The 24,990-nt window shown below is 39.3% G+C and overlaps 1 protein-coding gene across 1 annotated transcript in view; it reads left to right on the forward strand.

The window, feature by feature from the left end:
* LOC122548600 (CUB and sushi domain-containing protein 1-like) overlaps nt 1-24,990 on the forward strand; it is a 2,366,391-nt gene that overhangs the window by 2,305,620 nt on the left and 35,781 nt on the right. Inside the window, exons 62-66 of the mRNA XM_043687435.1 lie at nt 1,261-1,434; nt 14,792-14,965; nt 15,659-15,732; nt 15,822-15,933; nt 18,579-18,758. Of these exons, the coding sequence (XP_043543370.1) occupies nt 1,261-1,434; nt 14,792-14,965; nt 15,659-15,732; nt 15,822-15,933; nt 18,579-18,758 (714 nt within the window). The remainder of the gene's footprint in view (nt 1-1,260; nt 1,435-14,791; nt 14,966-15,658; nt 15,733-15,821; nt 15,934-18,578; nt 18,759-24,990) is intronic.

Below are 24,990 nucleotides of genomic sequence, written 5' to 3' on the forward strand. Positions count from 1 at the left end.
GCTGAAGCTATCTCATGTCCCCGTTTTGCCCTCCTGATTTCCCTCTTAAGTATACTCCAACTTTCTTTGTACTCTTCTAAGGATTCATTCGATCTATCCTGTCTGTACCTGACATATGCTTCCTTCTTTTTCTTAACCAAACCCTCAATTTCTTTAGTCACCCAGCATTCCCTATAGTTACCAGCCTTCCCTTTCACCCTGACAAGAATATACTTTCTCTGGATTCTTGTTATCTCAATTCTGAAGGCTTCCCATTTTCCAATCAGCCTCCAATCAGCTTCTGAAAGTTCTTGCCTAATGCCCTAGTCCTTCATTCTGAGAGTAACACTGGCTCAGAATTCTCACTATGGTTAAAAACACTCCCAATTAGCTGCAAGTAGCTACTCCCAATAAATATTTGCCAGGTCCTGTTAAATTCCATTGAAATTTGCCTTCCCCAATTTAGACACCTAAATTCTGCACAATCTTTATCCCTTTCGATTATGACTTTGAAACTTGCAGAGTTATGGTCACGATCCCTAAAATGTTCACAGACTGGAACTTCAACCACTTGACCACCTTCAATCCAAAGGATTAGGTCGAGAACTACCCCAACTATCTACATACTGGCACTAAAAGTATTCCTGGATGCTCTTTAAAAATTCCAATCCATCTAATCCTTTCACACTAAGGCGATCCCAGTTAATATCAGCAAAATTGAAGTCCTGTCCTTTATTCAACCATATCTCAATGATTGCAGCAATATCATATTACCATGTGCTGATCAATTCTCTCAGTTCATCTTCTATACCATTTGGGCCACATTACCTCACCCTCAGAGCTCTATAGACTCTGTGCCTCCAAAAAGCAAATTGTGTCCTTCACAAATGCTGCACTTTAGCTATTGTAGGCCAGTGTGCTTTATTTCAAAAATGTTTTATAGACAAATTTTAAAGATTTAGACGTACGTCCAGCTAATAACATTATAAATGCATATTTTTTAAACAACTTATCCTTATAACAAAAAGAAACAAATTTCAAGGTTATCTTTTTTTTATTATTTAATAATAGTGCAATTTAAATATTAATAGTCAATAGTGAAATAGAAACCATTTGCTGCACTAAAACACTTCACTGGAAAGATTCTGCATAAAGATTTCTTGTTAACTGTCTTCCATGTGCACAAATGCTAACTTTATATGGGGGCAAATATTATCCTTGTCAATCATTTGTGACTATTAAGTGCCTGAATTTGTTCCTTTTTTCCCCTTCCTACTGAAGCTATCACGTGTGCACAGCCGCCCCTAGTGCTTCATGGAAGAGTGCAGGGATCAGATTTCAGATGGGGCTCCAGCATCAGCTATACTTGTTTGGAAGGGTATCAGCTTTCCTTGTCTGCTATTCTGACCTGTGAAGGAAACGGTGTTTGGAGAGGAGAAGTCCCTCAGTGTTTGCGTAAGTTTTCATCACCTTTCTTGAATAATTTCAACTCCGGAAAGCAGGCAGCCATTTTCTTCTTTCAAAATGTGGTTGGTTAACGGTCTGTATATTATACCTTTGGTCTTCATTGTCTTCCAGTTAAGTTTGAGTTTGATGATTAATAAAATGTTCCTCTCCACAGCTTTAGTAATTAGCTTTATTGCTTTTCACTTTCCAGTTATTGAGAGTTAACCTCAAGTCCAACCTTTACTTCCTTTAGTGGTTGAAATGATTTTAGTTCTCTATATCAATAACAAGTGTTGTGGGCTTAATAATCACTTAGATTATTTACAGTGTGGAAACAGGCACTTCGGCCCAACAAGTCCACACTGACCCGCTCAACCCACGCCCCTACATTTACCCCTTCACCTAACACTATTAGCATGGCCAATCCACCTAACCTGCACATTTTTGGATTGTGGGAGGAAACCGGATCACCCGGAGGAAACCCACGCAGTTACGGGGAGAATGTGCAAACTCCACGCAGAGAGTCACCTGTGGTGGGAATTGAACCCGGGTCTCTGGTGCTGTGAGGCAGCAGTGCTAACCACTGTGCCACCATGCCACCCATAATACCTTCAGTCTGGGATTCTTTGTCTAATGCCAAGCATCAAGTAAGTAAAGCTAAATTATTTGCAAGTGATTGCAAGTTGAGAAGGGTTAGCAATTATGAATTTTCCCTCACCTGCACTCTGGAGAAAGATTTACCTCATGATTCAGCTATAGTCTGGAATTACAAAGAATCATGAGTGCACCGTCTTAAGACTTTATGATGTGCCAATGCCTTCATTGGATTATATCACAATGCATGTGTCTTGTAAATTTGTTATAAATATTTGCTCAGAAATCATGAAAAACCACATCTGAATAGCTTGTCTTACCTTATTTTTGAAAATGACATTTTGTTAAATACAGAATGTCATTTTAGGTTGAATTCATGTGTTAATCCCTAGAGCAAAACTGCATCAGACATAAATTAATGGAAGAGCTTTACAATTCAGAAAGTATGGCTTGCATCATTATTTTTGGGCGTGGTAATCATCAATAGTTACTAATTTGAATTTTAAGCTAACAAACTTCCAAACTGTTGATCCACACAGTTGTAAACCGTATTGCAAATTTTGCTCGTTCATTTATTTCTCTCTTTTAAAGAAATTTATAGCGCCATGTTGTATTATTTGTATTGACTTATAGATATGTTTATAGGAAGGCAACCTTGTATTTTACAATAGTTTTTAAAGGACCTGTTGGTATGCAGCAGGAAGACACTCAGATAATCAAATACAAACTCTCAGTGTCCAGTGTTATGTGACTGGAATTATTTTGTTTCCCTGGGAGTTATTGAAATAGTAATATCCTGTTTCAGCAATTAGATAGGATCATATCCCATTTGTCAAAATATAATTTGCAATTTGTACAAAGTGGACATAACAAGGATGCAAATAATGACAATTATGTATGTAATGTTGTTTGCTGAAATATAATTCACTTACTGTAGTTTCAAAGGTATCAATTGGCTCCATTGAAGTGGCCATTTCCCTTTATGATTGCAGGTAGCATGTCTCAATGGTATTATTTAAAAGTAAGGATGTTATCATTCAGACATTCAGGGCACTGGAAAGGCCATGGGTGGAATCTTCCCAGGCCCTGAAGTGAGTGACCAATGCATACCACTGAGTCAGTGATAAGGGACAGCATTACAGCTGTGTTGAGGGAGGATATTCCCGGAAATACATTCAGGGAAGTTATTTGGGTGGAACTGAGAAATAAAAAAGGGATGATCACCTTATTGGGATTATATTATAGACTCCCCCAATAGTCAGAGGGAAATTGAGAAATAAACTTGTAAGGAGATCTCAGCTATCTGTAAGAATAATAGGTAGTTATGGGAGGGGACTTTAACTTTCCAAACATCGACTGGGACTGCCATAGTGTTCAAGGTTTAGATGGAGAGGAATTTCTTAAGTGTGTACAAGACAATTTTCTGATTCAGTATGTGGATGTACCTACTAGAGAAGGTGCAAAACTTGACCTACTCTTGGGAAATAAGGCAGGGCAGATGACTGAGGTGTCATTGGGGGAGTACTTTGGGGTCAGCGACCATAGCTCTATTCGTTTTAAAATTGTGATGGAAAAGGATAGACCAGATCTAAAAGTTGAAGTTCTAAATTGGAGAAAGGCCAATTTTGACGGTATTAGGCAAGAACTTTCAAAAGCTGATTGGAGGCAGATATTCGCAGGTAAAGGCATGGCTGGAAAGTGGGAAGCCATCAGAAATGAGATAACAAGAATCCAGAGAAAGTATATTCCTGTCAGGGTGAAAGGGAAGGCTGGTAGGTATAGGGAATGCTGGATGACTAAAGAAATTGAGGGTTGGTTAAGGAAAAGAAGGAAGCATATGTCAGGTATAGACAGAATAGATTGAGTGAATCCTTAGAAGAGAATAAAGGAAGTAGGAGTATACTGAAGAGGAAATCAGGAGGGCAAAACGGGGACATGAGATAGCTTTGGCAAATAGAATTAAGGAGAATCCAAAGGGTTTTTACAAATATATTAAGGACAAAAGAGTAACTAGGGAGAGAATAGGGCCCCTCAGAGATCAGCAAGGCAGCCTTTGTGTGGAGCCACAGAAAATGGGGGAGATACTAAATGAATTTTTTGCATCAATATTTACTGTGGAAAAGTATATGGAAGATATAGACTGTAGGAAAATAGATGGTGACATCTTGCAAAATGTCCAGATGACAGAGGAGGATGTCTTGAAACAGTTAAAGGTGGATAAATCCCCAGGACCTGATCAGGTGTACCCGAGAACTCTGTGGGAAGCTAGAGAAGTGATTGCTGGGCCTCTTGCTGAGATACTTGTGTCATCGATAGTCACAGGTGAGGTGCCGGAAGACTGGAGGTTGGCAAACTTGGTGCCACTGTTTAAGAAGGGCAGTAAAGACAAGTCAGGGAACTATAGACCAGTGAGCCTGACCTCAGTGGTGGGCAAGTTGTTGGAGGGTATCCTGAGGGACAAGATGTACATGTATTTGGATAGGCAAGGACTGATTTGGGATAGTCAACATTGATTTGTGTGTGGGAAATCATGTCTCACAAACATGATTGAGGTTTTTGAAGAAGTAACAAAGGAGATTGATGAGGACAGAGCAGTAGATGTGATGTATATGGACTTCAGTAAGGCGTTCGACAAGGTTCCCCATGGGAGACTGATTAGCAAGGTTAGATCTCATGGAATACAGGGAGAACTGCCATTTGGATACAGAACTGGCTCAAAGGTAGAAGACAGAGGGTGGTGGTGGAGGGTTGTTTTTCAGACTGGAGGCCTGTGACAGGTAGAGTGCCACAAGGATCGGTGCTGGGCCGTATACTTTTTGTCATTTACATAAATGATTTGGATGTGAGCATAAGAGGTCAGGTTAGTAAGTTTGCAGATGACACCAAAATTGGAGGTATAGTGGACAGCGAAGAGGGTTACCTCAGATTACCACAGGATCTGGACCAGATGGGCCAATGGGCTGAGAAGTGGCAGATGGAGTTTAATTCAGATAGATGTGAGGTGCTGCATTTTGGGAAAGCAAACCTTAGCAGGACTTATACACTTAATGGTAAGATCCTAGGGAGTGTTGCTGAACAAAGAGACCTTGGAGTGCAAGTTCATAGCTCCTTGAAAGTGAAGTTGCAGGTCGATAGGATAGGGAAGAAGGTGTTTGGTAAGCTTTCCTTTATTGGTCAGAGTATTTGGGAGGTCATGTTGCGGTTGTACAGGACATTGGTTAGGCCACTGTTGGAATATTGCGAGCAATTCTGGTCTCCTTCCTATCGGAAAGATGTTGTGAAATTTGAAAGGGTTCAGAAAAGATTCACAAGGATGTTGACAGGGTTGGTGGATCTGAGCTGCAGGGAGAGGCTGAACAGGCTGGGGCTGTTTTCCCTGGAGTGTCAGAGGCTGAGGGGTGACCTTATAGAGGTTTCCAAAATTATGAGCGGCATGGATAGGATAAATAGGCAAAGTCTCTTCCCTTGGGTCGGGGAGTCCAGAACTAGAGGACATAGGTTTAGGGTGAGAGGGGAAAGATATAAGAGACCTAAGGGGCAACGTTTTCACGCAGAGGGTGGTACGTGTATAGAATGAGCTGCCAGAGGATGTGGTGGAGGCTGGTACAATTGCAACATTTAAGAGGCATTTGGTTGGGTATATGAATAGGAAGGGTTTGGAGGGATATGGGCCAGGTATTGGCAGGTGGGACTAGATTGGATTGGGATATCTGGTCGGCATGAACAGGTTGGACCGAAGGGTCTGTTTCCATTCTGTACATCTCTATGAATCTATACTCTAAATTCGGTGAGATTGAAAAAAATGAGATTCTCAACATCAAGCTAAAATCAGATTTCCCACTCAAGGTTTTAGCAGCAACATGAGAATCTGATTAGTAAACAGCAAGATGCCTATTTGCATGCATCAACATCAGCTATTACCTATTGCCATTTTCCCAGATCCTGGAAAGGAACTAGAAGGCACCAATTCCAAACATGAAAGTCTGAACAAGTATCTGCTGACTGTATCTCACTGGTGTCTTCTCCAAGCTTGTGTCCTGTACAGCATTGCAAATGTCTCAGGGCACAGTACATGGGCAATAACTAGCTGCATCTGTCATCCAGAGACACTGGCATCAGACACACACCAGTCCCGCTACTTCTTTATCTCTGATTCACTAAAATACATTGACTACTTCAAAACTGCATTTTGGAGTGCCCCAAAAAGCAGTATTAGTGTCACACAGATGCTTGGCAATAACTGTCTCCAATAAGAGATAATTTAACTGTGGGCACTTGGCATTCAATGGAATTGCCATCACTAAATCCCCCACTGTCAATATCCTTGGGGTGATCATTGACTAGAAACTCAACTGGACTCCATATAGACACAGTGGCAGCAAGAGCAGGTCAAGGGTTAGGAATACTGGAACGACTATCTCAACTCTTGACTTCTCAAAGCCATCCATAAGGCACAAGTGAAAGGTGTGATAGAATGCTCCCCACTTTCCAACATGCGTGCAGCTCCAACAACACTCAAGAATTTTAATGCCATCTAAGACAAAGCAGCCTGCTTGATTGACACCACATCCATAAGCATCCTTTCTCTACCTCTGATTCTCAGTAGCAGAGATCCTCAGACAGCGTCTTCCAAATCCACAACCACTTCCATCTCAACAGACAAGGGCAGCAAATAAATGGGGACATCAAAACCTGCAAGTTCCCCTGCAAGCCACTCACCATCCTGACTTGGAAATATATTGCTGTTGCTGGGTCACAATCCTGGAATTTCTTCCCATGGCATCATAGGTCTACCCACAGCACATCAGCTGCAACCATTCAAAAAAGCAACTCACTACCATCTTCTCAAGGACATATAGGGATAGACAATAAATGTTGGCCCAGCCAGCGACAGCCACATTTCATGAGATAAAAATAAAAATAAGCAAAAAAAACACCTTTCACTGTACTGCTACAGTGCTGCTGCCAGACCACTTTGTGCACAGGGACGGGCACTCAACTCATGCAATCACTTTGCACCTTCTTAGCTACTTACTGCATTCCTGCTTTGTCTTTATGTGTATTGTTGGCTGGTTTGGAACTTACATCCTCACAGCACATCTACCTTGACCTGCCATTTAATGTTGACACATATTCAGGCAGCCTGTCATGGCGTGGGGCTATATGGCACTGTGCTACCTCATTGTACTACTGACAACATGTGCTGGCAGCCTACCCAGCAAACACATTGCATCTCCTTCAACCAATTCGCCATAACTTAAGTCTAATGGGACAAGTGCTCTGTCAAATCATGGAGGCTGTCTTCATTCAGGGGATCCTGCCACAGTCAACCAAGTGTATCATTCACTGTTAGTTCAGGGACTTGATTATGGTCAGTCAGCTGCTTAGGATGGTCATGGTCATCTGTCTGCTTACTGAAATCTAAACCGGAAAAACAGGGACTTCTGTAGCAACCTGCAGAAGTCAATTTTGTGGATTTCAGCTAGCAAGCTGGGATGCAGAAGGGGCAACAATTGTAAAGGAGGGCAACTCAGCATACAAAGTGGGTGACAATAGGGCATTAAAGGATATGGGTTACTGCAGTGGGAGTTGGACATTCACCATTGAAAGTCAGTACCATCTTATCTTCAATGGGTTGAGAAGGCAATGTAGTGAACACAATGTTTGACATGACTAAATTTTAGTACCAGAGAACAAGAGGAATGTTGGGAGTTGGGTAGGAACATGTGGAACCTCAGAACTGATGGAGTTAACAGGGAATACAATGTGAAAAAAAACACTAAGTTGTGGAGGGGATACCTCAAGAAATAGGTTGAGCCTGTGACCTCTTCTGAGAAGTACAAACAGTGCTGCCTTCCATCCTCATCTGAATTGTAAATACGCAGTGAAAATGGCTGCCGCCGCACCTGCAGTGGGTGGAATAAGTGTTTGTTTTCTGTCTGTGTAGGTTAGCTTCACTTCTGAATATTGTGAAGCCCAGCAAGTAGCAACTGCATCATTACAAAGCATTAGTTTAACAGGTCTGTAACATAATTCCACATCAAAATTCACAGATGCAATGACCAGCTATGCTGATTACAAATCCTGGTCACAAGCAATCTTGACTACCTCATTTTTTATTACAACTAGATTGTTGTAATTTCTGTTAAGCAGAAATAATCATAAACAACCTTTTAATTGTTGCCTGCAGGCCACAATTCACAAAGACAATTCAAGGTCACATAGCTGCACTAAGGCATGGAGCTAAACCATAAGATCTTATACATCACCAATAAATGGTGCAGGTTTCTAACCTGCATTGTGTCCTTCAACACTGCAAAGTTGGGGCTAAATTGGCTGTGCTGGATGACAGATGGCCATCCTGTTCATAACAAACTGATTGGTATTTCTATCTTTCTCTAAATTTGTTTAACTCTGATCAGGAAGGTCTTTTAAAAAATAGTTTTTAAATCTGTGAACCTGTAACTTGTTAAAAAGCTCTGCTTATCACAGCAATGACACTACCTTTCCAACCAAAACAATATTGTATATATCTTAATGTTTAATAGCAACAGCTCCAATAAGACCTTAAACCAGAGTATGGGATCTGATTGGCCTTCCTAGTAAAGTACTATTTACTTCAATCAAATTTTAATTTCATTTCATGTGGATCCATGAGGGCCTGCCTTGCTCGTACAGTATATTGGAGTGATTGATGCATCAGCCTGTTAATGTGTATTCTGTGTATTACTTCCTAATCGTGCATCTCTTTCTCATATTTGGTATCAAGATACTCAAGTCTCTGCATAAAGATGCAAAATTTAAGGTTTAGATATTTCTCTCTGGTTCAGGTTTACTTATAGTAACGTAGTGATCAAAAATTTTATTTATCATTACTGTGATCTAATAGAATCAGTGAAATAATATGTATTGGATTTTCTTTAGCTGAGAAGTGGAGGCTTGGTCTGTACTGAGCGAGGTGACCTTTGTCTTCTTCCTTACTGGAACTTCCTGGATGATCTACCTCTCAAATTGTCTTCAAGGATTGTATGATTGTTAACAGAATTGAATTTATTTAAGTGCTATTTTCTTTTAAGAAAATTGAGCACTAGAACAAAATAAAAACAGAAAAATAAGTGAAACAAAAAACTGAAGAGAAAACAGCATGTCAAATAATATAACTGGAGATTTTAGAATTATTTGTGCTGTGGATAAATTAATGACAGTTTAATTTCAATGTAGAGAATGATTTTCTGCTGTGGTTCTAGTTTTTATTTTTGTTTCAAATGAAAGCTATTTTCATCCTTTGTTACTTGATTTTGTTTTTGTGACATTAGTCATTAAGTATTTGCAAAATTTACTCCATGGCACATAATGCTAAGTCTCAGATTTTTACTTTTAGGGCTTGTCTGTAATCCTGTTCTGAGAGTCTGGCGTCCACCAGATACCACTATCCCTAAGTAATTTTCTCACCTGCACAATATCTTATTTTTCTGTCCAGCTCTGAGTCCAGTGTCCATTTAAGATCATTACATTGTTTCTGATTCTGGTAGGCCTAAAGGAAAAAAATCACTTTTGGCAGAAATATAAACTTAACTCTATTTTTTCTCACCTGCACAATATCTTATTTTTCTGTCCAGCTCTGAGTCTAGTGTCCATTTAAGATCATTACATTGTTTCTGATTCTGGTAGGCTTAAAGGAGAAAAATCACTTTTGGCAGAAATATAAACTTAACTCCTATTTGGAAAGTCTTAAAATCTAAAGTTCTACTTATCTCATTAATGTATCCTGTTCCAAAATTTAGAATTTAATATTTTTGCTGTAATTCAAAGACAAGATTGAGAATTTCTTTTGCTTTGTAAAAGAGTTAAAATAAAAGTGAACCAATGAAGTTCATTCTGGAGTATTCAAATTTATTTAATTGATGTGATTGATTTCATTCTTTCAAGTAGACGTAATTTAACTGCATTTCTAATTAACTTGTGTATAAGTTGAACAGTTATCCTTATCTAGGAATATTTTTGTTTGTATCTTCACTTTAATTGTTTCTACCAGCCATACTAAATTGCCCGTAGTGTTAGGTAAGGGGTAAATGTAGGGGTATGGGTGGGTTTCGCTTCGGCGGGTCGGTGTGGACTTGTTGGGCCGAAGGGCCTGTTTCCACACTGTAATGTAATCTAATCTAATCTATGTTGCTTTTCTTGGATGATGGTGGGGGCTAGGATTCGGAGGAATGTTTCAGTAATTCTACTGTACTTGGAATCTCCTGAAGAAGTATTTGTGCAACATGACTTGTGCTTCAGAATAAGGTCCACTCTGTCAAAGGTGTGTATACAGGCATTCAATGGCCCTCCTTAAGTCATTGAAGCGAAAGTAGTCCATTCAGCCCATCGACTCTGCTCTGCCATTCAATACGATCAAGGCTGATCTATTATCTCCAACTCCATTTTCCTGCTTTTTCACTATAAACCTTGATTCCTTTCCTGATTAAAACTCTATCTTTCTCAGCTTTGAATGTATTTAACAACCACAGCTTGACAGCCCTCTACAGTAAAGAATTCCACAGATTCACTGCCTCCAACAGAAAAATAAATTCCTCCTAACCTCTGCTTTAGATGTGCGATACCTTATTCTGAGATTTTGTCCTTTGGTCCCAGTCTCTCCTACAAGGGGAAACAATCTTTCTGTGTGTCTCCTGTCAAGCTCTCTAAGAATCTTGCATGTTCCAATAAGGTCACCTCTCATTTTTCTAAAATCCAATTAGTACAAGCCTAACCTACTCTACGTCTCACCCTCGACAGTTCCTCCACGTCTGGACTGCTTCCAATGCCAGTACATCTTTCCATAGATAAGAGGCCCAAAACTGTTCACAGTATTCCAGCTGTGGTCAGACTAGTGCCTTGTATATTTTTCAAATATCTTCCCTATTTTTACACTTTATTTCCTTTGAAAGTCATCTGTGATCATGTGTACCACATCTGAGAAGTCTGTGTCAAATTCTTTAGAAGTTGGCATGATGCCTGTATGCTTGTGTCCGCTTCATTTCAGGGGCAGATACAGGGATGGCAAATTGGAAATAAGTTCTAATTTATACAAACATGTCTGAAGACTCTTTATACCACCCCCTGACTGAGGCCAAGTGTAGATGCAATGCAGGCCAGTCTTCGATCGGGACCCTTGTGGAGCAGAAAATAAGCTTCCAGAAAATGAGGTTGCAATTCTTGAATCAATCTGGGCTGGAGCCTTGCAGTGCACTGCAAACTAAGTGTGCTGCATAATCCTTACATGCTGTGCTGTGCACAGCTCAAGCAGGCAATGATCGGATGTGTTAGAAGCTGGAGAGCAGGGAAAGTGGGAGCAGTCTTATAAGCAGGAAGATGAGGCTATTTACAGGAGGAGCGTCTCCTTCAGCATGATTGAGCAGTGCAACAATGGACAGAAATGATTGTCAATCAGTTGAGTAATGATGCAAAGTGGAAATATGTTTATGAATCTGAACTTCTATTTCTGATGAAGTGTCAACTGTGTTACATATATACTTGCAGAAGCTTTTCATTTTCATCTCTTTCCCAATACGTGTACTGTGAAGGGCTACTCCTGGCTGGCACCATTTGACTTGTTGTCCAGCTTGCCTAAATCTCGAAGGTCCCAGCCACAGTAAATACACCCTCCACTGGTGAATACTCAATAGCACCATAGAGGTATGGTGCATACCTAATGAGGTGGACAGCAAAGGACAGCATGAGATAATTCGCTCGAGCTCACAGAAAGGAAACTCAGGAAAATTGGCACTTAACTGAGATATATTAAAAAAAAAACATGTTTCAAATACTGTGTGCCATTTTACTCACCCTGGATAGGAAGTAAATATAACAGCAGCATTTCAGAGGAGGTTTACTAGATTGATACCTGGAATAAGCAGGTTGTCCTCTGAGGAAGAGTCGGACAGAGTAGGCTTTAGAAGAGTTAGGTGCCAGTTGTCTGAAGTGCATAAGATGCTGTTTGTTCTTAACAAGGTTGATATGGAAAAGACATTTCCTCTTGGGGGTGAGACCAGAACTAGGTATCAATGTTTAAAAATTAGGGGCCACCCTTTGAGGGCAGAGATGAGTTTTTTTTCTGTCTCTGAAAATTGTGATTTTGGAACTCTGCCTCTGCCTCCGAATGTGGTGAAGGCAGGGATATTGAATATTTTTAAAAGAGGAAGGTCGATTCTTGTTTGGCCAGGGAATCAAGGGTCATCATTTCCATATAAGGAGTTTCTGTGGACAGGAATATGAAATGCGAAACACAAACAGATCAACCTTTATTGGCAGAGCAGGCTCAAGGGATGCATAGTATATGACTGCTCCTAATTGGAGACTTCAGGTGAAATGTGCAACTGAAACTTAGGTGATGTACTTACTGGTGATTTCAAGGATTGCAAATCAGTCAATCTTTTTGAGGTGCATGATACATTCTGAGATTATAGGGAAACAACAAGATGTTTTGAATTTAAAGACACAAAATTGGGAATTATCATGCGATGTGTTTCCTTATCTTATTTATTTGTCTTAATTATTTGTTGTTGTACCAACCAACAATTGTCAACACAAAGGACAGCACCCTGAGTTAAAACCCTGTGTATTCCCACAAATGGACTTTGTTCTCAGAGGTTGAGATTTGCTACCCACAGACAAACTCCTTACGGTCCATATAACAAGAAGTTATTCCAGTTCTGTTCTAAAGTTGACAACACAAACTAACTGTCTAAGCTTCAATCCTTGATACTCTCTGGAATTTTCCTTGGTCCTACCTCAGCAAGTTATTGTGAGTAACCTTTATCCTTTACTGTATGGATGTGTCCAATGGGAATGGTACACCTTTGTGCACAATCAACTTGGGACTAACCTGGTAACATCATCTGGCTCAAATCTTTTGCTTGATCCTATGATGATCTTCCAAGTATTGCTTGAGTTTGTTCTTTTGAAGAACAAAGAAGACTATTGTCAACTATGTAATGTCTTTGCACAAATTGCAAATTTTTCTTTTTTTTAATACACAAAATACTGAACTGTTATTGCAATTTCAAGTTTAGCTGAAGGACTGAATCTACATTTATCAAATTGACAAATATAATTGTGAGGGACACTGATGCAGTGTCAAACATGAAATCAGTTCTGCCACTCTCTGTGTTGGCCTTGTCTACAAACCAAAGCCTAAATAATGAACTGGAAATATCACCTGGTTTTGCTGTGTGTTCTTTTGGTGGTTTTGACTTGTGTTTTGCCAGACTAAGACTGACAGGATCTCTGAATTCTTACCCTATGTGACAGCATATATTGTCCCTGAAGGAGATTCATATTCTAGATTTTTGATCAATATGAATACTTTTATGGTAAAAGAAATGTGAAATGACACTTCACCTTCACAATCTGACATGTATGTCATGCTTAGTGTGATTAATTTTCACTTAATGGACTACTGGTTATACAGCATGAAGCTGTGCTATAAAATAATTAGATACAATTCTTAGAATTTGTGTTAGGAAGTTTGTGCTTCCAAAGTGGGATTTTAAATATTTTGCCAACGCTGACAACTTTAAGGGGAAAGGCCAAAAATTACCAAGTTTCTTATCAATGCTGTTCTGAGATGTATCACAGCAGCTAAAAGTGACTCTCCTCTATCAGTACCTCTTTCCCGATGGATAAGATCAAGAACGTTTGCATTTATCTGGCACACAATCATGAATTAATTGCAGTGTCTCTAATAAAGAGTGCAATGGCATCAATTTTTAATAACCAGCAATAACGTCTTGAATAACATCACCATCCTGTGGTACCTTACTTTTTTTTTGACATTTACTGCTTGTGAAAAACAAAATCAATAATGTACTTGCTGCATCATTTTAACAATGTAGCCATACACACAGAGAACTGAGTAGTTGGTAAAGCAATCAATGCAACTGCCACCAATTTCGGTCACATATTCACCTCAATAGCAAAGCTTTCCACAATGTACTCACCTTCTTTGGAACTCCAATGTAGGGGGTACTGCACCTCAGCTGACAGTTAAGGAGCCTTCTGCCAAATTCATGCCAATATCAAGATCTCACCAGTCAATAGGTAAGGGTAGTTCAAGCACAGCTTTTCTCATCCACCTTAAAGCTGCGATCCAACTCTTTGTATCCTTTACTTTTGCCATAGGCAAGATAGGGACCGTGCCGTCAAATCCTTACTACAATCCTATCTTCTAGCACTCCATCGACTTTATAGCTGTGCATCCAGACATGATCATCTGTTGTTTCATCTGAGAAAATTGATTCTATGCAGCTGGGCTTGCTTAAAACAATCTAGCCTCAATACAAAAGGCCATTTTACAACTTTCCAATGGCTTAATTGATACCTTCAGGACAGCGAGAACTCTTGTTCACTCCCACTACTGTTGTGATCTCAACCTGGGATAATATTAAGGATCCAACAATTGGAAACAATTTTGCTGATTCGAGTATCATCAAATCAGTCATTGTCCCCTTCCTGAATGCTATCCAGGAATGTATGTTGTGAAAGTATACATTTGTAGAGAACATGCAAGATTAGATTTAGCAATGATAAGTGAATGGCTGTATTCCAACTGTATCCCAGCAAAGATCAAGGCTTCAGCTAAGAAAAGAAGAGAGAAACTAAATGTTGGGGGAAGGAGTCTTTCCCATAAAGTCATGTGATAACTTTTGAAAGCTGCAAAAGTTTATGAATACACTATTCTAAATACAAGCTTTCCACAATGTGTACATTAAATTTTCTTTGCCTGTAGCTGTTTTCTGTGGAGACCCAGGGACTCCAGTGGAGGGGCGAATTGAAGGAAGAAGTTTCACGTTCAAATCTGAAGTGTACTTCCGTTGCCGACCTCCGTTTCTATTAGTTGGATCATCAAGAAGATTTTGCCAAGCGAATGGATTCTGGAGTGGCATTCAGCCATCTTGCATTGGTATGGCCACCCCATCCATTATTCTGGTTAATGTTCCTCAGTTTGCTGTGAGTTATAGAAATAGAAATGCAATCATAGTAGAGAGGTCATGCTTTTCTGAGTTGTCAATTGAGATCAGCTTACAGGGAGAGTTAAAGGACCATGATGTTTAGTTTATATCTTCTCATTTTCTTTTTCACATTTACTTCTTAATTTTTATGGCTGTATCTCCAATCAGTTTCAAAAGTGGAAACTTTAGAGCTGGGAAAATCATTTCACTGATGCAGAGATTTGACAGCCAACACTTATTGTTAATATTAACAAGAAAGTAGTAAAAATATCTCATCAATAAAATGGGAATGTCACAGTCCAGTGATCAAACCTTTTAAGAGATTGGGCCTTGAAATTACGTTATGTGAATATGAAAATGTTAATATCCAATTTCATTGTCTGCTGATTAATAGCTGTTTTAATATTTTAAAATAAATAATCCACAAAGGAATTGATTATCAGTGTGTTGTGCGTATATGCTAATATTACTTTGATGTAATTTCGAGACTTTAAAGTATTCAGCATCGGAAAACTGAAGTGAACATGAATATTTAAAACTGCTAATTTGTAACCTGTCTAAAACAAAACTCTTTGTAGCATAGCCAGAATTATGAATGTACTTTTGTTTTTTTTCTGTTTCAATGTTGCCGTTCCCTTCAAAAGATCCAACACACACTATATGTCCGGACCCAGGCACCCCTCATTTTGGAATGCAGAACAGTTCCCAAGGTTATGAGGTAAAAAATATCTACTGAATCAGATATTCTGCCAGTCACCCCTTCCAATTGTTCCCATTCTATATTGAGAACATTTATGTTTTTTACAGGTTGGGAGCACTGTATTTTTCAAGTGTCGAAAGGGCTACCATATTCAAGGCTCCACAACACGCTCCTGTCTTGCCAATTTGACTTGGAGTGGTGTGCATCCTGAATGCGTTCGTAAGTTTTCTAGGTTCAAAAAGCAATGTCTGCAAACAGTTTATTTTTCTATACCTTTGTAGTGTTGCTCCATCTAATTCTTGTTTACCTCCTTTCCTTGTCCATATTTAGAAAGTTATATTTCAGTTAATTACATATATTTGTCGCAAATGCCAGTGAGGTGTGATAAACTGTCTTCACCATATGAGATGTTGCTTTCTAGCAAGCAAGTAGTTAGACTGTCAGCAGGTAATAGCTAAGGATGCAGCTGTACCTATTCTTTCCAGCTGCTAAGACGATTTTTCATTCATTTTCAACTTGATATCTGTTGTAATCAGTCCTTATCATTGGAAACGTAACCAATGATTAGAGGAAAGTTAGCAGCTGGTTCAGCATTGAAATGTTACCATGTAAGTGAATTGAAATTGTAAGCATACAAATTATAAGTGTTCTTTAATACCAACATGCCTGAGTATTTAAAAAAAAACACGTATAGGAAACAGCAGTAGATTAATTGAGAGTAATTTGCCAACTGGTGATTTGGTGCAGAGCTTAACACATATCAGTGTCATATGTTTGTGGAATGAACCATTAGTGATTTATAATCGAGGTAGAATGCTGCCACCAATCCTCCTCCTGGACTAAGTACAATGCTTACTTAGTTAACAGTGGTCAAGGATAAACCACTCGAAAGTCTTAATGAGGAGGTGTTCCTTATTTCATGACAGCAATAGGTGCAAGTTACATTGAACGGTTACGTGTAATGACAAAGACTATCACCAATCAGACATAACATATCTGGCCCCACCAGGATTTCGAGCAGGATTCGCTGGTTCTTCACTCAGTGCTGTGAGACATTATCAGATTCAGTGGAACCTGATGCAGTCTCCAATAGTAACCCTTTCAGAACTATTGCCTTGTACAACAACCAGTAGAAAATAATAGAAATTCAGGCCAACCACAAAAGGTTTATGATCTGCAGGTGAACAAAGTCCCCAGTTCAGAGCACAAAGTTGAAAATGGTTGCATAGTATGGTGGTGTTCTTGATGGAAAATATAACACATAATTGAAACACATAATTCCAAAAGTAATCTTTGCACCTATTAGGAATGGTAGAAAGAACATTCCTACATATCTAAGGCCAATTGTTGTGCAAGTAGACTTCAACCCATGTCCAGCAGTTGTTATTATGGAACTGTTCCACACCAAGATTCTCACAACATTAAGATTTTCACAAAAAAGCCAAACTTTTGGGAGCACTCAGTACATCTTGTAGCATCTGTGGAGTGAGAAACTGGACTAGCATTGCAAGTTGGTGACTTTCATCAGAAGATAGAGATGTTAGAGGTGAACAACCTTTGCAAGAATAGGGAAAGAAAGAGAAGGTCTGACACAGTGTGGAGTATAGCAATGGTGAAATTACATGGTGCGTCCTTAAAAATAAATATCTATTTAACAACCCTCTTCAAAGTTCTCCCTCACAGATGTCCTGATTTTGGAATTCAGCCAAGTCAAGAAATTGTATTTGATTCCAACCATCTATCTGTTTGCTTAGCTTTTAGTCACTCAGTCAAAGAGCTGTTGTTAGTCAAAATGAAGGAAGCACAAGAGATCCTGTGTATTCTGTAATATGCCTTGGACACAGTCAATGTGCGATAAGAAGGTGAAATCATACTTTTATTGCAACAACCTCCCAAACAGCACATTTAAGATCAAAGTAAACAGCTCCTTGCCTATGACGAGTCTGAGTTTGTGTCTGTCTTTGGTAGGGAAAGCACTGCAGAACTGTTATATACAATGCCTAATTCACAAGTGGTATCATCAGTCACTTGTGTATGCATTATTGGCTGAGGATATAAACTCTGATTACCAGTAATCCCTTGTGAAAACATTGACTGCATTCAATATATTGTCTCCCTGATGGAAAGACCTCAGTATCAAAAGAAGGTATAAGATAGTGCCAGGAACATCTTCCTGGCACTATTTAGTGATACATGACCCCTAACTGTAATGGTCTGTAATTTAATTGGATGATGAGAATAGACATCAGATGATGAGCAAATAAAACTTTCTCTGTATTGGTTTTATTGCTCGGAAGTGTTGCTCAGATGTACAAGTCACAAGCAGCTTATTGCAAAAATAATAATTATAAACCATCAGCGTGAATAATATAGTCACTGCAGTTTTTGTCCAATGGTTCTGTCCAAGTGGATTTATTTGATAAATTTTTGCTTTAGTAATGTCAGTGAGATTTATTACAATGTTAAAAGCACTTTGCATAGCAAGGTTCAAATTGCGTGACCAGTTGTGGCAACTGTCTCTCAGAGCTGAATGAATGTCTGTGTGTATTGATCATACTTGGCAGCCATAACTCCAGCAGAAATCCCAGAGAAAATATGTAAGTGCTTTACATTGATTTTTACAAGGTCTCCACAGCTATTCTGCCAAAGTTATCTCAGGCAAGTAGGAAAACCCCAGAAGTTCTCTCCCTCAGTGCTGTGCATCTTATTGTTAAAATGTTCCCCACTGTTTGCTGAGTTTTAACCATATAATTTGTTCCAGAGAAACAACTGGCAAATTTTTGATCCGACACCTTAAATTATTTACTCTACTGTGGTTATTATTGCTTCATTGGCTAATTTCTCGTTCTTTATTTTCTTTCAAGCTCACAGCTGCCGACAGCCAGAAACACCTGCCTATGTGGACGTGAGAGCCATTGAACTGCCGATAATGGGTTATACCTTAATTTACACCTGCCAGCCAGGATTCTACCTCGCAGGAGGATCGGAACACCGGGCATGCAAGGGTGATGGGAAATGGTCAGGAAAACCACCAGTCTGCCGAGGTAATTGAAGTGTGAATGGTAAACGCGAATAATCAAATAAAACTCTACTCTGGACACTTTATTGGCAAGCATCTGAGGAAGTGTGCCTTTGAAATAAGAAGTTCTCAGGTTTGTCACGCTGTCAATGCTGAGTAAGTTCAATTTTTGACAGGTCCTAGGAGACTGCAACTGCAATTGGCCCACTCTCCCTCAGGTCAGACAAAAGAGAAATCAACTAGGATCACCATTCCACAGCCCCTGCAGGAGGGTATCATGAGGGAATTGTGGAGCAACTTTATGCTGTTATCACAAGCAGTTTCTCTTTGTGTCTGTTAACTGTAACTAAAGAAATAACCTGTCTCATGTGTTACAAATTGGCATTAATTTAATGGAAGAATGTTTGGCACATTAATGAAATGTAACCTTGATATCTGGAACTGTGGCACCTTGTTGAGGTGAGCTGAGGAAATCTTACTGTCTTGTGGCCAATCTATATCTGTCTTTGAAATGCGAAATGCAGTGTTTGAGATAAAAATGAGGGTTTTATTTGTAACTCTAACCTCTATATGCCTTATGGTTTGAATATCCTGCATTTAACAACATTTTGCTCAAATGAGGCATTTATTTGAAGAAAATGAGGGCAAGAGCATTATTTACACTGGCATTTCTTTCTGCTTCTGCACCATTACTTCTGGTATCCTAACAGATTGGAGATTTCCTCTTCTTTTTTATAACACATAGCCCTTCAGAGACACCATTCAAAAACTTAGCTTTAGTTTTTACATGTACTATGTCAACTCCCAGCTCTTGCTAACCAATACCTCTCTTCACTCGTGCACTTTTGTGGAATTATTAGACTACTTAAATATTGGGAAGACTGAAACCATTGTTTTAAATCCCCACTCCAAACTCTATTCCCTCCCTACTGATTCCATGCCTCGCCTAACAAGTGTCTGAAGCTGAACTGGACTTTTTGCAATCTTGGTGTCATATTTGAACTTGTGATTAGATTCGATTAGATTAGATTCCCTACAGTATAGAAACAGGCTCTTCGGCCCAACAAGTCCACACCGACCCTCCGAAGAGTAACTCATCCAGACCCATTCCCCTACCCTATATTTACCCCTTGACTAATGCACCTAATACTATGGGCAATATAGCATGGCCAGGTCACCTGACCTGCACATCTTTGGACATTGATGAGCTTCTAACGACATAATAACACCATTACTAAGACTGCTGAGTTCCACGATCATAAACAATACCTAACTTTGTACCTGTCCCTGCTGCTGAAAACCTCACCCAGGCTTTGTTACTGCCAACCACAACTATTCCAAAACTCTTTTGGTTAGCCTTCCACTTTCTATGCTGTATTATTTTGGGATCATCTGAAACGCAGTTGTCCAAAGTCCTTTCTTTGCAATGTTCTATCCATATTATCCCCCCTCTGTTTGTTGATTCCCAGTCGAGCAATGTCTTAATTTGAAAATTCTAGTCTCATAAGCATCTCCAATTATAATTACTCCACCATTGATTGTTGTATCTGCAATTGCTTCAGCCCTAAAATCTGGAATTCCATTCCTACACCACTCCACCTCTTTCCTCCATGCATATACGTCTTAAAAAGCTACCTTTTTATTCAAGCTTTTGGAAATCGGAACTAATATCTCATCGTGTAAACTGGTGTCATATTATCTTCTGTATTATTCTTGGACTGTTTCACTACATTGAAGATGCAACGTTAGTGTAAGTAATTGTTGCTGGGTGACAGACATGAAGTTAACAATGGTGATAATCCAATCACAGTTCTAATATAACCACCAGTTTCATAGTTGGGAAGTAGCCAGCCAAAAGTAGGCAGGAGGTGGAGAGGGGTTTTTAAGCCCCACCCCTCCCTCTCCCTATTGATGCTTACTACTGATTGGATGTTATATTCAATAGGGCCCGTAAATAGGTAAACAGCCCACATGCTTGAAATAGGCAAATGGTCTGTTTAAATATGAATGTCAACATTGTTCTCTACCTGTCAAATGTTCACTGAAAATCTTGGCTGCAGACAGGTGGAACATGTGCCGTTCACTCTCCACCTTTTTGAACCACGTGATGAGAGCCCTACTCCATGCTGCAGTGGAGCTCACACAAAGAAAAACGCTTAGAAATATTCAATTTTAATTCACTTGGGCCCAGGAAGAAGCAATAATTTAACCTCAAATGCCAGACATTTTGTGCATATAATCCTTACCATGATCTCAGCATGGCCTGAATGAACTAGCACAAGGAAGGAATCAAACCACTGGTGCTTTCTGATCTACAGTAGTGTGTAGTATCCTGCCCTTACTAAATTGAGCTGGATGGCTACATACTTAATGGACAAATTTCGCCATCATCCCGATAAGAAATTGAGACGGATGTCACCTTCTAGAAAAAGAGCATCCTACAAACGATGATTGATTAGCCCCAAAATTTCAGCATTGTGTTAAATCATCACATGATGAGACAAAAGAGAAAGTCTGTCAAATTATTATTGCCATTGTGAAAAACAATGTGTTATAAGAGCTGCGGCATGGCTGCTGCTCAGAGTTGCTTGGTAGGGAGGGTGGCCAATTGGCTGATTAACACCAAGACAGCAGACACATTGGCTCTGTGGTGACCAGGGGTGGAGGAGTGTGTGGTATGGAGACAGCAGGAGAAAAGTACAATGTGGTGGTGGGAAAGGATACAAACTATGACAGAGGGGTGAAGTTTTTGCAGCCTTGTAGGCCTGAAGTTTTGCTTTACTACCAGCTAACCTGAGTCACAAAGGTGGGACCGTTTCACGTGCAGTGTGTTTGAGACATCAGTGATCATTTCCCCATTAGAAAGCCAGCCTGAGCACTAGTCCATTTTGAAGTCAGACGAGGAAATCCTCAATGAAGACAGAAGACTAGGGCCTTACTATCTATTCTCCTTTGCACCTAACAGGTTCAAATCTTAAACAGCCCCTGAAATGCATATGCTAGTACCATTTAACAAATAATTTGAGACATTTGCTGCTAATGTGGTGTCTATGTGCTTCCAAACAAGTATTCAATACGGTGTTGCACAACAATCTTGTGAGCAAATTTATTGGTCATGGAATATGAAGTGAGTTGAGTGATAGGAAACAGAGAGTAGTGATTGATGAATGTTTTTTAAACTGAAGGAATTTTGTTGAAGAGTTCCCCAGGGGTCAGTGTCGAGAACTTTACTCTTCCTGCTTTATATTAATGGATTACAATTTGATGATTGTGAGAAAGACAAGAGGGGGAGTAGTTTCCTCAACCAGGTTAACCACAATTTTGTTGAAGACTGGAGAACGTTTGAAGGGCTGAATGGTCTACTTCCATTCCTAAGTTCGATGTTTCAATCAGCTTTTGTCATTTGTTTCTTTAGATTTCAAAATTTGCTGATTGTACAAAATTAGGAAGCATTATGAACTTTAAGCATCATCGAATCTATAAGAGAAGGGTAATGTAGAATTTTGAAAGGGCATTTTGTGGAATGAACACACAAGGAGAAGTTAAAATTCCATGTAGGGAAGTGTGAAGTGAGTCGTTTTGGTAGAAAAAAACAAGAGAGACAATGTATGGCAAAAGATGCATTCCTTAAGGGTTTGCAAGATCAGAGGGATCTGGATGTAAATGTGCACTTGTCTTTTAAGCTAGCAATCCAGGTTGAGAGAACAATTAATACAGTATCTAACGTCCTGGGCTTAGTTGTTTAATGGCATGGAAAACAAGAGCAATGAAGTTAATTTGAACTTGGGTAAAACACTGTTTCAGCCTTAACTGGAGTATTGTATCTGGTTCTGTGTGTTCCACTTTAAGGATATGAAGGAATTAAAGAGAGTGGTTCCAATGAATCGGAATTCCAATTTCACTAATAGATTGGAGAGGTCGGGACTGTTTTCTTTGAAGAAGAGAAGGCGAGGAGATTTAGGTCATTCGGCCATTAGAGATTAAGCTCATTAGGTTTCTGACCAGAATAGAGAGGACACAAACTTCTGAGAAGATTTGTAGCTCAGGTTGAGGATCTGGATGTTGGTTTGATCGCTGAGCTGGAGGGTTTGTTTTCAGACGTTTCGTTACCATACTAGGTAACATCATCAGTGAGCCGCTGGATGAAGCACTGGTGGTGTAGCTCATTGAAGATATTTTCTAATATGGTGATGAAATGTCTGAAAATGAACCTTCCAGCTCAGTGAACAAACCTAAATTCAGTTTACACTGGTGAAAAGCCTAAAATTGATTGTAGACTGATTTAAGGTATTTGGCAGAAGAATTGGCAATATGAAGGGCTCTTATAGTAGTTAACAAAAATCTGAAGAAACTATTGAAGCTGATTGAAACATAGGACTTAGGTACAGAAGTAGGCCATTCAACCCTTCAAACTTGCTCCACCCTTCAATAAAATTGTTGTAAAACTGGTAGTGGTTACAACTGCCCCTTCTTGTCTTTCTCACGTAACCTTTAAGTCAGTTTTGTGACAAAAATCTATCAAACTCAGTCTTAAGTAAATTCAACAACCCTGTCACTGTGCTGTTATGACATGAGGAGTAGTTTGGGTCTGGAATGCACTGCCTGTGGAGGAAGAATCAGTCAAAGCATTCGAAGGAAAATTAGATATCTATTTGAAAAGGAAGAATGCACAGGGACAAAGTAAGGGAACAGCACAAGGTGCATTATCTATTGGATTGTTGAACAGCATTTCCTCTTTTAAAACTGCAACACTATTGAGGGGTGGGGGAGGTTAGATGAACTGCTTTTGCCTGTTCTCCTCCGTGGTTTACTATCAGAAGTTACAAGAGCTAATCATCATTACCCCTCCAATGAAATCTCTGTTTAGTGAGCATTTGGGCTCTTTTCAATAAGTGTTCAACTAGAACATTACTTGGTGACCATACCAGTGTCAGCCTGTCTCGCACTAATCCCAAGAATGGCTTATGTTCCAATACACTGAAGTCCATTCATGTCTTATACTGAGAAAGAAAGGAACAAACTATGAAGCTAAGAGTAGTAGTAGAGCCATGCACATACAAAAATTAATAAAATTAGGAAAGTTTAAAAGCACAAGACAGCTTATAAATAATGTTGATACCTATTAAAGTCAAAGGATCAGAAGACTCCCCCCTGCACTTCCCTCTAGGCAAAAAAAAAATCTAGGGAATGTCAAAGTTGGGTTTAAAATGAAAAGAGAACTATACTTGCATTTCTCAGACACTTATTAAATTCTTGGAGGAATTCTCGGACCATTAAACACCCTAACTGACAACTGTGACTGTCACAAATGAATATTTTCTTGTTTGAATTGGCACAGTATCATGATGAGATATTCTCTGCAATATTACCCAGGATATATACTTTATATCTCTGAATATGTGGTTTCAATCTTTTTAATCGAGGAGGCTTGAATTACATCAGAGATCAAGATTAGCAATATTTATCTATGACTAGGAGGTCATGAGACACTAACATTATGATATGCAGTGCCATTACTACTTAGTAACATTGAAACAAGAGAGTACCATTGCTGAAAGAATAGGTTGAATTCAGTGCCTGATGATCACAAAGCAAAGGATAGTAAATGTCCATGAATTCAATGTAATGCACCCGTCAGCTGATCTACATTTTGACTTTGTATTTGGGATTCAAAGTAGCATCTTGGAAGTATTACCATGCAGTCCTGGAGGACACTAGATTATGGGATGCTGTTTTAGAATATGAAGTCTCCTTTTTAATATGGAAATGCTGAGGATTTATTTTCTCTCCGAGGGTCAGAAAGTATAAAGACAGGGTCACTGAATTTACTCAAGATTGAGTTTGACGGATTTTTGATAGGTGAAAGGTTATGGAGCAGAGACTGGAAAGAGAAGTTGAAAACACAACCAGATTGACCATGATTTAGTCAAATGGAAGAGTAGACTTGAAGGGCTGAATGGCATACGCCTGGTCTTAAGTCTTATGTGTTGATCAGTTTTTGTCATTCATCATTCTAGACTTTTGTTAACTGCCGTCAGAAAGACCCTCAAAACAATACACATAAATGGCACACTTTAACCTAACAAATACTACTTAATTGACAGTCTGATAGTCGGAGAATTATTTACATGTTTCATCCTTCTGAGTATAATATCCCTCAAGTCTACAGTCTCTCTCTCTCTCTCCGTGTGCAATATATCACACTAATAATTGTGTGTTACTGCATATGCTTAATGATGACAAATTGCCAATTATTA

The sequence above is a fragment of the Chiloscyllium plagiosum genome, chromosome 3 (assembly GCF_004010195.1).
Source record: "Chiloscyllium plagiosum isolate BGI_BamShark_2017 chromosome 3, ASM401019v2, whole genome shotgun sequence".
Lineage (NCBI taxonomy): Eukaryota > Metazoa > Chordata > Chondrichthyes > Orectolobiformes > Hemiscylliidae > Chiloscyllium > Chiloscyllium plagiosum.